This window comes from Pristiophorus japonicus, chromosome 9 (assembly GCF_044704955.1).
Source record: "Pristiophorus japonicus isolate sPriJap1 chromosome 9, sPriJap1.hap1, whole genome shotgun sequence".
Taxonomy (NCBI): Eukaryota; Metazoa; Chordata; class Chondrichthyes; family Pristiophoridae; genus Pristiophorus; species Pristiophorus japonicus.
The window spans coordinates 124,614,078-124,628,602 of record NC_091985.1 but is presented as its reverse complement, the minus strand read 5'-3'; the positions used below and the strand labels follow the sequence as shown (position 1 = coordinate 124,628,602).

The 14,525-nt window shown below is 45.5% G+C and overlaps 1 protein-coding gene across 2 annotated transcripts in view; it reads right to left on the bottom strand.

Moving 5' to 3' along the window:
* aplf (aprataxin and PNKP like factor) overlaps positions 1 to 14,525 on the bottom strand; it is a 114,109-nt gene that overhangs the window by 30,010 nt on the left and 69,574 nt on the right. For both annotated transcript variants that reach the window (XM_070889806.1, XM_070889807.1), the window contains exon 6: positions 2,254 to 2,441. In XM_070889806.1, coding sequence (XP_070745907.1) covers positions 2,254 to 2,441 — 188 coding nt within the window. The remainder of the gene's footprint in view (positions 1 to 2,253; positions 2,442 to 14,525) is intronic.

The following is a 14,525-nucleotide window of genomic DNA, read 5'->3' as shown; positions in this document are numbered from 1 at the left end:
CTCCCCTCCCTTCTCTCACCATCCCCTCTCCTCCCTCCCTTCTCTCATCCCCGCCCTCCCCTCCCTTCTCTCATTCCCCCCTCCCTTCTCTCATTCCCCCCTCTTCCCTCACCCCCCCTCCCTTCTCTCACCACCCCCCCTCCCCTCCCTCCCTTCTCTCACCCCGCCCTCCCTCCCTTCTCTCACCCCTCCCTCCCTTCTCTCCCCCCCTCCCCTCCCACCCCTCCTCCTCTCCTCTCCCCTTCCTCACCCCCCCTCCCCTCCCTCCCCTCCTCTCCCCTTCCTCACCCCCCCTCCCCTCCCTCCCTTCTCACCCCCCTCCCCTCCACCCTCTCTCCCCCACTACACCCCCTCCCCCAACACAGACACTGACAGACAGAGAGTGAGAGAGACACACACAGACAGACAGAGAGATAGAGACACTAACAGAGACACACGGTGGGTGGAGGTGGAGGTGGGGGGGCCATCCCAGCACGCTGCTGGAGGACTCCCGGTGCTGCAGTCAGTAGAAAATGTTTTATTTATTGATTTTTTTAAATTTATTTTTTATTAATATTTTTTGATTGATTTATTGGTTGATTTATTGATGTATTTATCATTTATTATTGATGATGACTCTTTTTGCAATATTGAAGTGTTTAATGTTTGTAAACTTCCCTTTAAATCCCACCCCCCCATTCCCTATGCCTGATTTGTAACCTACGCCTGATTTTCTAAAGTGTAGACAAGGTTTTTTCGAGCGTACAAAAATCTTCACTTACTCCATTTTAAGTTAGTTTGGAGTAAGTTTTCACTGCCGAAACTTTGAAAACACGCCCCTTTTGAAAAAAAAAATTCTGTTCCAAAGTGAAACTGTTCTGACTGACTAGAACTGGAGCAAACTAAATGCCGAGAATTTGAATTTCTAAGATATTCCGTTCTACACCAGTTGCTCCAAAAAATCAGGAGCAACTGAGGCCGAAACTTGGTCCCAGTGAGTTAGAATAGTTTCATTTTAGTACAGATTTTTTTTCAAAAGGGGGCGTTACCAGCCACTTACGCCTGTTTTGCAAGTTTAGGCAGCGACAACTTACTCCAAACTAACTAACTTAGAAAAGTTAGACTACGCTCAGAAAAACCTTGTCTACACTTATAAATCAGGCGCAAGGAACGAGAGATGGGGGGGTGGGGGGGGCAGGGAAGTTTACAAACTTCACTTTTACAAATAAAGAGTCATCATCAATAATAAATAATAAATCAATCAATAAATCAATCAAAAAATTAAAAAATAATTTTAAAAAAATCAATAAATAAAAAATTAAGTTTCTACTCACCTACTGCAGCACTGGGAGCCCTCCGCCGGCATGCTGGGACGGACCCCCCCTCAGTGTCTCTCTCTCTCTGTCTCTGTCAGTGTCACTGTGTTTCTGACAGCGAGGGGTGGAGGGGGAAGGGGTGGGGGAAAGGGTGAAGGAGGGGGGTAGGGGGGAGGGAGAGGAGGAGGGGGAAGAGGAGGGGGAGGAGGGGGAAGAGGAGGGTGGCGAGGAGGGGGAGCAGGGCCCGCCCCCAGCGAGATGCCGGGCGGGCAGGCCCTGCCGCCGCCGACGGAGGGGGGGGGGGGGGGGAAGAAGGGGTGTGGGGGGGTCGGGGGGGGGAAGGCTGAACGGGAGGGAGGCCCGAGTCCCGATCTTCGCCCGGGGAGCCCATTCGACCAGGGCTAGGGCCGGCGTGCTTCGGGTCCCTCCCACACAGTCTCGAGGGCGAGGAGCTACTGCACATGCGCACACACTCTAGTGTGCATGTGCAGAGGTCCCGGCACTGTTTTCAGCGCCGGGACCTGGCTCCGCCCCCGACCCCTTGTGCTGCGCCACGCCGAGCACGAAGACATCCTGAGGAGCTCGCAGAATCACAAGCTAAGTTTTCGGCGCCCTTTTTATTCCAGAAAGTCGGCGCACCTTATGGAGGTGCGCTGTTTTTATAGAGGGCGGAAACTTGGGCCCTAAGTCTCCCTTCAGTCTCCTCTGTTCCAAGGAAACCAACCCCAGCCTATCCAATATTTCCTCATAACTGAAATTCGCCAGTCCTGGTAACCTCCTTATAAATCTCCTTGTACCCTCTCGAGTGCAATCACATTTTTCATATTGAACAAAAGTCCCAAAAATGGACTTGAAATCAGTACAAGCTTGATGAGATAGAGGTGCTGCTCATTCATAGTCTTAATATTGAAGTAAAAAATAATGTAAACATTCCACACAGGAATTCTAGTAGCCTTACCTTGCTTTGTGTTTCACCTTCAATTAGTTTCATTTTCTTACTTCTACCTTTTTTCTCCTGTGGCTGATCTGTTGTTTCATTATCTTCCAAATTCTCAAAGGACTCGTGTCTCTTTCTTCCTGGCTGAGTTACCGGAGTTTTGGTATGCTCTGCATCACTTCTTCCTCTTCCCTGTCCCCTCACATTACCTAACCAAAATAAAGATTTTCAAATTATGAACTGCAATCTTGATAAATCAACCAAAAATAAATTGGATATGCAGTAAAGCAAACCAGGCAAGTTATTTATTAATAGGCAATGGTTCTCTACAAATTCTGCCTCTATTTAAACAATAGATGGGCAAGTGGATTCTACACAGTTAAATATAACGGATACCGTTACAGCAATATTGGAAGGAATTAGCTTGTTAAGAAGACATCATGGTCATCATACAGTTTCCATAATGTTGACAGAGTTGTATTGTCATCTGATAAAAAGTTTTTAAAAATCATGACAATGTTATATGATTGCATAACAATAAATTTAACAATGAAACTGTTTAAAAGCTGCTAATCTTGCTGATTATAGACATATTATGTACACAAGCAACTAGTAACATCTTGGTATGTCATTATGCCACCAGAACATCTGCTAACAGAAACTTTGATTGCCTACAACTTGCATTTCAGTACTTTTCACATCTTAGAATACATCTTAGGGAGCGAGAAAAGAATAAAGGAGTGTGTGGGGGTGTTGATGATTCTCCACATTGCATACAGAGATTTACTTTTAGTAACTGTGATATTTACTTATTTACCTGCAGAAAATAAAGATTTCTTTCTCCCAGGAACCAAAAATACTTCACTGTCACTTAGAACTTGGAAATAAGTTTAAATCACTGGTGATATGCACCTCTCTCCACTTCAATAGTAACTGGACAAACCATGAACAGCGCCAAAGAACATCTACTAGTTTAAAAATACATTTTCTCCTTGCTTCTATATTCCACCCATTTGCATGAAGTAGATTATTCAGAGGTTCTCTCGCCAGAGTCTAAACTAGTTCAGGAGTCTGGAAAACCAAAACCTACAAGCACCTATTTATAATGATGTTTGGCATACATGACAGAATGCTAGAAATTCATCTGCTTAGGATTGTCTGTTTATGCTATGGTTGTGAGTAATATCTGGATTCTCAGCGTAATGTAAAAATATTAGTTCTTATTTTCAGATTGGAGCTGATAACGAACTACCATGTAATAATTTATTAATGAGGTTTGTAAGGTTTTTTTAAAATTTGCATGTGAATTATCAGCTTATTTTGACAAGTAAAAATTTAACTCACTCTAATGGAATAATAGACGTTCTTTTGTTTTGTTTTTTAATAAAAGCATAAAGACAAATAGTTTGAGGATAGGTATCAATAAAATCTTTCTGGCTGCTATATTTAGTTAGCAAAAAACAGTGCACCAATCACAGATCAGCTCAAATTCGTTTATTCACAAAGTGCCTATATTTAAAAGGCAAAAGCTGCTCATGGTACACATAACTTGTGACAAAAATAATTGTAAAACTAACATTGATGGTTCATGGAAACTAAGAAAACAGATGAACCAAAAAAATAAGTACAGACAGTGCAATAACAAGTTTTCTCATTTGACTACGCCATGGATTAAACAATGCAAGAACACTTAGTAATGGAAAATCCATAAAAGAAGTTTTGATGAATATAAAGTCTGTTGCGAAATACAATATTTAGTTCACATGGAACAGTTTTACAGAATCATTTTTAATTAAAATTCGGTAAAAAGGTAGCTCTATATTTGGTTTGACAGATGAAAAGGAAAACCTGTCAATGAATATAGTATTGGTTATAAATAGTTGGGCCCACTGATTCTAATTAGCACAATTGGTTAACTTTTCTAGGGAGAAAGAACTCTTATTCAGCAAAACCCTTTGCTCTTTAGGGAAGGGGTAGGGGGAGGGGGGAGGGACTCTCGAGCAATGTTCCCACTTTTTTTTGGGTGCGCGGTTCATTCAAAATACAACACATGCACAGTTTTTCCCATTTAAAAGCTGGTGAGTTGGCTGTGCGGGAGCTCCAGAGCGCTCCTTAAATAAATATGTTGGTGTTTAAAGTATAATGTAAGCACCATGATTTTATTTAATAAATTGAATGATATATAATCCTTTTCTCAACATTTAGTCCATCAGCATAAAACAAGAGTGCAACCTTTGCATGAATGGATCACTTAGCTCAAAACTAATTACCTGCTTATAATGTGTCCATTTACACACAAACTCATCTAGAAATCGTACATGTTCTCATACTTTCCAACGTACCCATTGACACTAATCCAAATAGAGCTACAATCTGAGCTATCGCTCATCTCGAAGAATATTCTGCTGAGAAATTCTGCACAAATACATAACCCACTAATTAGCCTGCATTGCATTTTTCTTGATATACACAAGTTATGAAGACAAGTTCACCAGAACTAAATGTATTTTCACTGGGGAAAAATGGAGAAAGAACAAGAGCCAGTTTTTTTTTTAATGCTGAAAAATAAATAAAATGTAGACATACCCAGGTTATTAGTCTTAAACTGTAATTGCAAAACTGGAAAACACAAATACAAAAGTGGCAACCCTTCAGAAAGACTAAAGGTTAATCAACATTCTCTCCTCTGGCCACATTCGGTTGGAATGGCATATAGCTTTAACTGTCTTTGCTAGAAATCTTAATTAATTGACTCCTTTCACAAAGAGTTGAATGAATATTTTATTACTAAAGGGTTGAAGATTAAAAAGGTTAGACCTACATATAATTCTTTCATAAAGAGCTTGATGAATATCTCATTTAGTAGTAGCCTATAGATAATAAGTATCAAATAGACATAGGCAAATACTCTCAGGTACACCATAGTTGCTGTCATGTTGGATTCGTGGTGTGACTGGTCTGGGTAAATAATGTAAGCTCTAATGTTAGCCTGATACCCTGGAGTTAGGGAGACATTTGTCACAACTTCATTCTCTTGGAAGTTTTACCTGTGGTATTCACCTTCACCAGAAAATTAATTGAATTGGGCAAAATATGTAAAAGGATAAATAGCTTACATGGTCTGCTGAAAGCAAGAGGCTCAATGGGCCATGCTCGTTTGTCATTTGCTGAGGGTTGATTTAGTGAATTGAAGTGGACTACTTTGAACGATAATCAGAATTCACGGAGAATTGCTAATTCAATTATTAAAAGAAAAATTAATTTTATCTACTGGACAACTTTCTATAAAAAGAATTGTAAATCAGTTCAATTCGATTTGAGATCCATATGATTACGTAAATGTGCACAAGTGTTAAACAATGGCAATATGGTTGGTAATTATAATGTCGATAGCATATGAAATAATGCATAAAAGCCCATTGGTAAAGACTGTAGACATAAGTACATAAGGACATTCTTGCTATTGAGGGAGTGCAGCGAAGGTTCACCAGACTGATTCCCGGGATGGCGGGACTGACCTATCAAGAAAGACTGGATCAACTGGGCTTGTATTCACTGGAGTTCAGAAGAATGAGAGGGGACCTCATAGAAACATTTAAAATTCTGACGGGGTTAGACAGGTTAGATGCAGGAAGAATGTTCCCAATGTTGGGGAAGTCCAGAACCAGAGGTCACAGTCTAAGGATAAGGGGTAAGCCATTTAGGACCGAGATGCGGAGGAACTTCTTCACCCAGAGAGTGGTGAACCTGTGGAATTCTCTACCACAGAAAGTTGTTGAGGCCAATTCACTAAATATATTCAAAAAGGAGTTAGATGAGGTCCTTACTACTAGGGGGATCAAGGGGTATGGCGAGAAAGCAGGAATGGGGTACTGAAGTTGAATGTTCAGCCATGAACTCATTGAATGGCGGTGCAGGCTAGAAGGGCCGAATGGCCTACTCCTGCACCTATTTTCTATGTTTCTATGTCTATGTTAGAACATAACATAAGAAATAGGAGAAGGAATAGGCTATTCGGCCCCTTGAGCTAGCTCTGCCATTCAATAAAATCATGGCAGATCTTCTACCTCAACTTCACTCTGCCTGCACTATCTCCATATCCCTTGATTCCCTTAATATCCAAAAATCTATCTATCTCAGCCTTGAATATATTTAGAGGCTAGCATCCACAACCCTCTGGGGCAGAGAATTCCAAAGATTCACAATTCATCTCAGTCCTAAATGGTCGGGCCCCTTATTCTTAGTCTGTGACCCCTGGTTCTAGACTCCCCAACCAGGGTAAACACCCTCCCTGCATCTACCCTGTCAAGTCCTGCAAGAAATTTGGATGTTTCAATGAAATCACCTCTCATTCTCCTGAACTCTAGAGAATAGCCTACTCAATCTATCCTCATAGAACAATCCCCCCATCCCAGGAATCAGTCTGGTGAACCTTTGTTGCACTCCCTCCACGGCAAGTATATCCACGGTAAGGAGACCAAAACTGGACACAATACTTCAGGTGCAGTCTCATCAGGGCCCTATATAATTGTTATAAGATGTCTTTACTCGTTTACTCAAAACCTCTTGTAATAAAGGCCAACATACCATTTGCTTTCTTAACATAGAAAATAAGTGCAGGAGTAGGCCATTCGGCCCTTCGAGCCTGCACCGCCATTCAATGAGTTCATGGCTGAACATGCAACTTCAGTACCCCATTCCTGCTTTCTTGCCATACCCCTTGATCCCCCTAGTAGTAAGGACTACATCTTGCTTAATTGCTTGATGTACCTGCATGTTAACTTTCAGTGATTCGTGTACAAGGACATCCAGGTCCCTCTGAACACCAACATTTCCCAATCTCTCACCATTTAAAAAATACTCTGCTTGTCTATTTTTCCTACTAAAGTGGATAACTTCACATTTTTCCAACATTATATTCCATTTGCCATGTTATTGCCCATTCACTTAGCCTGTCTATATCTCCTTGAAGCCTCTTTGCATCTTCCTCACAACTTACATTCCCACCTAGCTTTGTATCATCAGCAAAATTCGATGTGTTACATCTGGCCCCTCATCCAAATCATTGCTATAGATTGTGAATAGCTGGGGCCCAAGCACTGATCCTTGTTGCACCTTACTAGTTACCAATGTAACTATTTGTACTGCACTTTCTTTGACAGACAGGCATCTGTCAAGCCCCCCTCGCACCCCCCATGCCCGTACCGTACTTTTTTTGACAGACATGGGACATGCCCCGCCCCCCTCTCGATCCGACTCATCCCCTCCACATGGTACCGAGAAACAGGACCTGGGGCTCCCCCGCCACCCTCCCCCCACGCCGTGATTCTCTCCATCACCCCACTGGCCGATGTGGGGCCGAGAGCAACGGGCCTGGGGGGGGGGAGCGCGAGAGCGAGGGGCTGGGGGGGGTAGCATGAGAGCAAGGGGTTGGGGGGGGGGGGGGAAGAGCGAGAGCGAGGGGCTGGGGGGGGGGAGCGGGGGAAGAGCGAGAGTGAGGGGTTGGCGGGGGGGGAGAAGAGCGAGGGGCTGGGGGGGGGGGGGGAAGAGCGAGAGCGAGGGGTTGGCGGGGGGAAGGGGAGAGTGAGAGCGAGGGGTTGGCAGGGGGGGGGTGGGGGAAGAGAGAGCGAGAGGCTGGGGGAAGAGAGCGAGAGGCTGGGGGAAGAGAGCGAGAGGCTGGGGGAAGAGAGCGAGAGGCTGGGGGAAGAGAGCGAGAGGCTGGGGGAAGAGAGCGAGAGGCTGGGGGAAGAGAGCGAGAGGCTGGGGGAAGAGAGCGAGAGGCTGGGGGAAGAGAGCGAGAGGCTGGGGGAAGAGAGCGAGAGGCTGGGGGAAGAGAGCGAGAGGCTGGGGGAAGAGAGCGAGAGGCTGGGGGAAGAGAGCGAGAGGCTGGGGGAAGAGAGCGAGAGGCTGGGGGAAGAGAGCGAGAGGCTGGGGGAAGAGAGCGAGAGGCTGGGGGAAGAGAGCGAGAGGCTGGGGGAAGAGAGCGAGAGGCTGGGGGAAGAGAGCGAGAGGCTGGGGGAAGAGAGCGAGAGGCTGGGGGAAGAGAGCGAGAGGCTGGGGGAAGAGAGCGAGAGGCTGGGGGAAGAGAGCGAGAGACTGGGGGAAGAGAGCGAGAGACTGGGGGAAGAGAGCGAGAGACTGGGGGAAGAGAGCGAGAGGCTGGGGGAAGAGAGTGAGAGGCTGGGGGAGAGAGCGAGAGGCTGGGGGAGAGAGACGGGTTGGTGGGGGGGGGGGGTGGAGGGGGGAGGTGAAGGTACACGGGTGGGCTGGGATTGGAGGAGAGAGAGGGAACACAGGGAAGACTGATTACGCTCTTCCAACCCCCTATAAGGGACATCGTTAGAGTGGATGATATCAAGAAGTCACGACACTGTCACTATTCACTTTATACCCAATAAACCTGTTAACAGTCTGTACATAATGTCTGCCCCATCTATGGTGGACCAGGTGGGGGCTGGGGGGAAGGAATGCACTTGCGTTGGGGTAAGGCATTTTAGTTGGAGGGATGTCCTTGGACTGGGTGAGGCATGCACTTGGACTGGGGTCAGGTATTGGCTGGGGGAGGCATGCACTTAATAAGAACATAAGAAATAGGAACAGGAGTAGGCCATACGGCCCCTTGAGCCTGCTACGTTATTGGTTGATCAGATCATGGTCTCAGGTCCACTTCACTGCCTGCTCCCCATAACCCCTTATTCCCTGATCGGTTAAGAAACTGTCTATCTCTGTCTTAAATTTATTCAATGATCCAGCTTCCACAGCTCTCTGAGGCAGCAAATTTCACAGATTTACAACCCTCAGAGAAGAAATTTCTCCTCATTTGAGTTTTAAATGGGCGGCCCCTTATTCTAAGATTATGCCCTCTAGTTCTAGTCTCCCCCATCAGTGGAAACATCCTCTCTGCATCCACCTTGTCAAGCCCCCTCATAATCTTATACGTTTCGATAAGATCACTTCTCATTCTTCTGAATTCAATGAGTAGCAGCCCAACCTACTCAACCTTTCCTCATAAGTCAACTCCCTCATCTCCGGAATCAACCTGGTGAACCTTCTCTGAACTGCCTCCAAAGCAAGTCTATCCTTTCTTAAATATGGAAATCAAAACTGGACGCAGTATTCTAGATGTGCCCTCACCAATACCCTATACAACTGCAGCAAGACTTCTCTGCTTTTATACTCCATCCCCTTGGACTAGGGTAAGGCACTTTGGCTGGCCCTTGCTGTCTTCTGGGGAGCTCTGTTCTCTGTTGCTTCAGGAAGTCAAGGTGGATTGAATTACAATTTGCAAAGTCAGTAAGACCTTGGGATGGGCGGTTCCAGTTACACATTCCAGTTAAACTTCAGGGTGTGGCTTATCCTCCAAGGGGACCAATCATGGACAAAGGGTGGAGCATGGTGGCCATTTTGGCAGTACAAATAAGTATGTCCACTAGTTACGCCTGTCAACCCAAAAATGACCCATTTATTCCTACTCTCGGTTATCTGTCCATTAACAAATCCTCAATCCATGCTCATATATTACCCCCAATCTCATGAGTTCTAATTTTGTTTAATAATCTCATGTGTGGCACCTTATCGAATGCCTTCTGAAAATTCAAATACACCACATTCACTGGTTCCCCCTGATCTATTCTGCTCATTATAATCTCAAAAAACTGTAACAGATTTGTCAAATATGATTTCCCTTTCATAAATCCTTGTTGACACTGCCCTGTTACTACGTCCTTAATAATAGATTCTCGCATTTTCCTTACTACTGATGTCAGGCTAACTGGTCTTTGTTCCCAGTTTTCTCTCTCCCTCCTTTCTTAAATAACCGGGTTACATTTTCTACTTTCCAACAGCGGAGCACGCAGATTAATTTCGCGAATGAAGTGGGGAGGCGGATAATGTGGGGTTATGCATTTTTGCTGTTACGTATTTACCCTTTCAGGATCAAGAAGTATGATATGGAGTGTGAATTGGTGGTTAGGACTGTCGGCGATGTCAGGACTTTTGAGCTACCAGTGCACTACTCCTCCAGACGGATGCAATATTTCAACGAGCAACCTGACGCTTAGTGTCTTCCTGGGACGTTCCATTGTGACATGGAGCTGGTCCAAGAGTGTCAACTTGGTCCAGCTGGAACGCAAATATGACAGATCTGACAATGCAGCATGGTAAATTGTATTGTATATAATCCGATTCTCGGCTTAATGTGGCACGGGGCCTTTGGGGAAAGGGGACAGGTATATGTAAACTTGACTTCCAACTCCATCACGGTGTCAATTGCAAACATTACACGATCCTGGTTGGGCATCGGTTAATTGACAATGAACACATTCCCACAATGTGTTGGATGGATTGGGCGAATAATAATCTTCGGGGTGAGTGATCAGGTTGTGTGGCAGCCAGTTGCAGGTACAGCTTAATCACCCAATCCGTGTTATTCTAGATGCTCAGTTAAGAATGACCACTTTTAAATTTTTACCCAATTCTACCACGGTTGCTCAGTTGTACTCAGAGTGCTCTGATTATATTAAAAATGAGGTGCCTTTTCAGAAGACGTGGTTCACCTCTTGACACTGACAAAAAAGGGAATTGTTTGATACTATCTTGGGATCCATAGGGGTTGGGACGGGGTTAATAAATTCAATGGATGTTGAGATTCTTAGGAATAATGTGCTGGCGATGACCCAGGCTGAAACAAGGGGATAGGCACATGAGATTCTGATAAGAGGACTGGAAGGTCCTAACGAAAGCCTCAATTAATTTTAACCGGAATACCCACTTAGTCCTGATGGCATATGGGAATTTAACACTGCAGGGATTAAATGAGTCAGCGAGGGCTAACCTTTGCCTAAATGTGCAATTGAGTCTGAATGAATTAGTAAGAAATATCGTGTGAGCTTTATTCCATCAGAATTGGCCACTATATCTGTCAGTTTGATCGTTGTTAATTTGTGGCCCTGTATCCACGTAATGGCATCCAGCGAGTTGCATTTCCAATTGTAAATTTTGGTTATCTGAGTGACAATGTCACAATGAGAGTTACCGAGAGCCTGATGTACGCTCTATATAACGAAGCTAGTCAGACCTACTCTGAAATTGATCTGAGATTTTGTCGAAGGTTTGACGACAAGAATGTGTGCGATAATACCCATCAGGGCAATGGTAATTTAACATCTTGAATGGAACGATCGCGCTCATGCAATGTTGACGTTCGGTGGTTAAATAAATTTATAATTGTGGATATGGGGTTGGGTGATTATGTGTACATAATGCATGTCGTCGTAACTGTTTTGTTGTTACAGGTGCAGCGTTGAGAATCCGGAATCATCGGGACCGAGGCCGTTCCGGATTTCAGGCTTTTCCGAACTTTCGATCATTTTTCTGATGTCACGAATCTGGAAACACCCGAGCCCAGGTTCGGGTATTTCCAGAGTTCAGAACGTCAGAAGGGGGAAGGGGTCCTGCTCAGGAGCTGTTCAGGCCAGCCGGCCCCGTCGATGAGGTCATTGGGCAGTGCCCCACTGAGGAGCTGTTCGCGCTGGATCCCGACCTAGAGGAGCTCTTCGCGTCGGGCCCTGCTGTGCAGGAGTTGTTCGGGCGGGCCCCACCGAAGAGGAGGTGCTGCTGCCAGCGGGCTCTGCCGTAGAGACGCTGTTTGGGCGAGCCCCGCCGTGTAGGAGGCGTTCAGATGGGGCCACGCCGAAGAGGTGGTTTTCGGACAGGGCCCCGCCAAGGAGCTGTTCGGGCCGGCCGGCCCTGTCATGGAGGTGGTGTTCGGGCGGGCTGGCGAGGAGGGCCCGAGGTACGGGCAGCGGCGGCGAGCGGCAGCAAGCTAAGGGCAGCGGAGACGAGGCGAGCGGCGGCGGCGAGGCGAGGCCCAAGGTGTTTGCTCTTTTACCTGAACTGATACCAATTGGCTCACGACGGATACTGATTCAAGCTCTGCAGCATTTGTATTCGAGTGTATCTCAGACCTTTCAAATCCAGCCATGCAAGCACTGACATCAAGTCAAACTGCAGACATATTTTTATGGCGGGGCCCCGAGGTCAGTAGGGTCAGCGGGTCCGGATTCTGTAAAATTTTACGGATTCCGACGACCCTGCCACCGATCGGTCCGGAGTCAAGATTCCGGAACGTTCCAGATTTTTAACACTGCACCTGTATTAATGACAAGCTACATATATATATGCGTCTGGAGGTTGGATCTTGTTGTTCTAATCGATCTGTGCTAATTGTGGAGTGTGGTAATTTACAATTCTATTGACACATGGTGATCACAGACCAACGGACTTTAAAATGGCATCCTGAGAATCTGAGTCTGCAGCAACCCTAATCGTGCTGCTATTTGGAAGAAGGAGATGCGGAAGTGGAGAACATGATTTCAACAGCTACAGAGTTTGAATCAAGGAATTGTTGTGGATATTAACCATCACATTACGGAAATTGAGAATGTTCGCACAATTTTGGATCAAATTGGATATGTAAGCTGGTGGGAGTCGTTCAGATGGAACCCGACAGCAACTGGTGTGATGAACACAATGATACACCCAGTTCTTATACTGGTGCTGATTCAGTTAATTGTGCTGGTCATTTTGATTTACTACGGCTGCCGTGTTTGAAAACAAGGATTACAATTGGAAAATGCTGTTGAACTAGCTAAAATGACCATATAAATGTTACCCAGATAAGGCCTGGCAGAGAGACAAAGAGAAGAATTAGGGGAATGTGGGAGCGAAAGCCCATATTTCTGAAATACTTCGCTATCGGCGCAGTCTGGAGATAACACAAGATGGGTAAATGTTGAAGCAGCTTTCTGATTAAAGTTTGGATCAAAGCAGGATGTCTCACAAAACAGGATGCTAGACAATATGGAGCTATTTAGCCATTCATATTTGTCAATCTGTGTATTTACTAATTCATAGCAGGGGTCGATTGTGGCAATGAGACCTGATTTCAGGACAATGGGTAGCTGGTCATTTAGTCTATATCATCTGTATGTTAATTATTTATATGTACCATTGATACTATGCATAGAATCGAAGATTTTATATAAACTCCTGCTGATCACCTGGTTTGTGTACAGTAATTCTTGAAGCAGTTAGACATGATTTCAGGACAGTGGTTGTTTAGTTGACCTGCTCAAAATGTGGGAAGGGAGTCACTCATTCATCCAACCTGCTGACACACCACTGAGTTCACACTGGGGAGAGACCGTTTACCTGCTCTGTGTGTGGGAAGCGATTCACTCAGTCACCCAACCTGCTGAAACACCAGCGAGTTCACAAGTGATTGCAGGGTTTGGATTCTGCTGTTATTACTGCTGTTATTCACATCCTTCTGAACTGTTTGTTTCTGCTGATGTAAATAACCCTTCAACTAGGCTGGAGTTTAATATTTTGATATTTCAATTAACAGTGTCGATATTTGATGCCTCCAAGATAAGAGGAGACTAATTGATGTCCTGTTTCTAATTTTTGATCAGGGCGCAGGAGCAGTGACAGATCAGGGCCCAGGAGCATCGTGATTGGGGCCCAGGAGCGAGAGTTCGGGGCCCAGGAGAGGCAAGGTCCCATGAGCAGCACGGGCCAACCCACACTGCGATCTATGGATAGTAGGATCATGCGTGCTTGTTAGGTCTGTGCAGCAGAGCTTGGTCTCCAGTCGTCTTGGTTAACCCTTGCCACTGGATTAAGACCGAGCTCTGTCAAGCCCGTGTGGTGGCTGGTGTGCAACGGCCACCCCACATTAAAAGAATCCATGCATAGGCATCTTCCACCCTTCAGCATGTAGTTCGGGACCTAGAATGTCAAGTCCCTCATTGAAACACCTGTGAACTCATCCCTTTTTGGTGTGGAAGCAGGTTATCCTCAATACGAGGGGCTGCCTAATACTATACAGTTTAGTCCACATCGTCTGTATGTTAATTATTTGTAGGAACCATTGATACTATGCATGGAATCGAAGACTTGATTTTGTATAAATTCCTGTTGATCATTTGGTTTGTGTACCAGCCCTTGTACATGGCCTTCTTCGACCTTACAAAGGCCTTTGACACTGTCAACCGCGAGGGTCTATGGAGCGTCCTCCTCCTTTTCGGATGCCCCCAAAAGTTCGTCACCATCTTCCACATGCTCCACGACAACATGCAGGCCATGATCCTTACCAACCGATCCATTACAGACCCAATCCACATCCGGCCTCTGCAGATGTCTCTGCAAGATCCTGCAAATCCCCTGGGAGGGCAGACGCACCAACGTTAGCATCCTCGAGCAGGCCAACATCCCCAGCATCGAAGCACTGA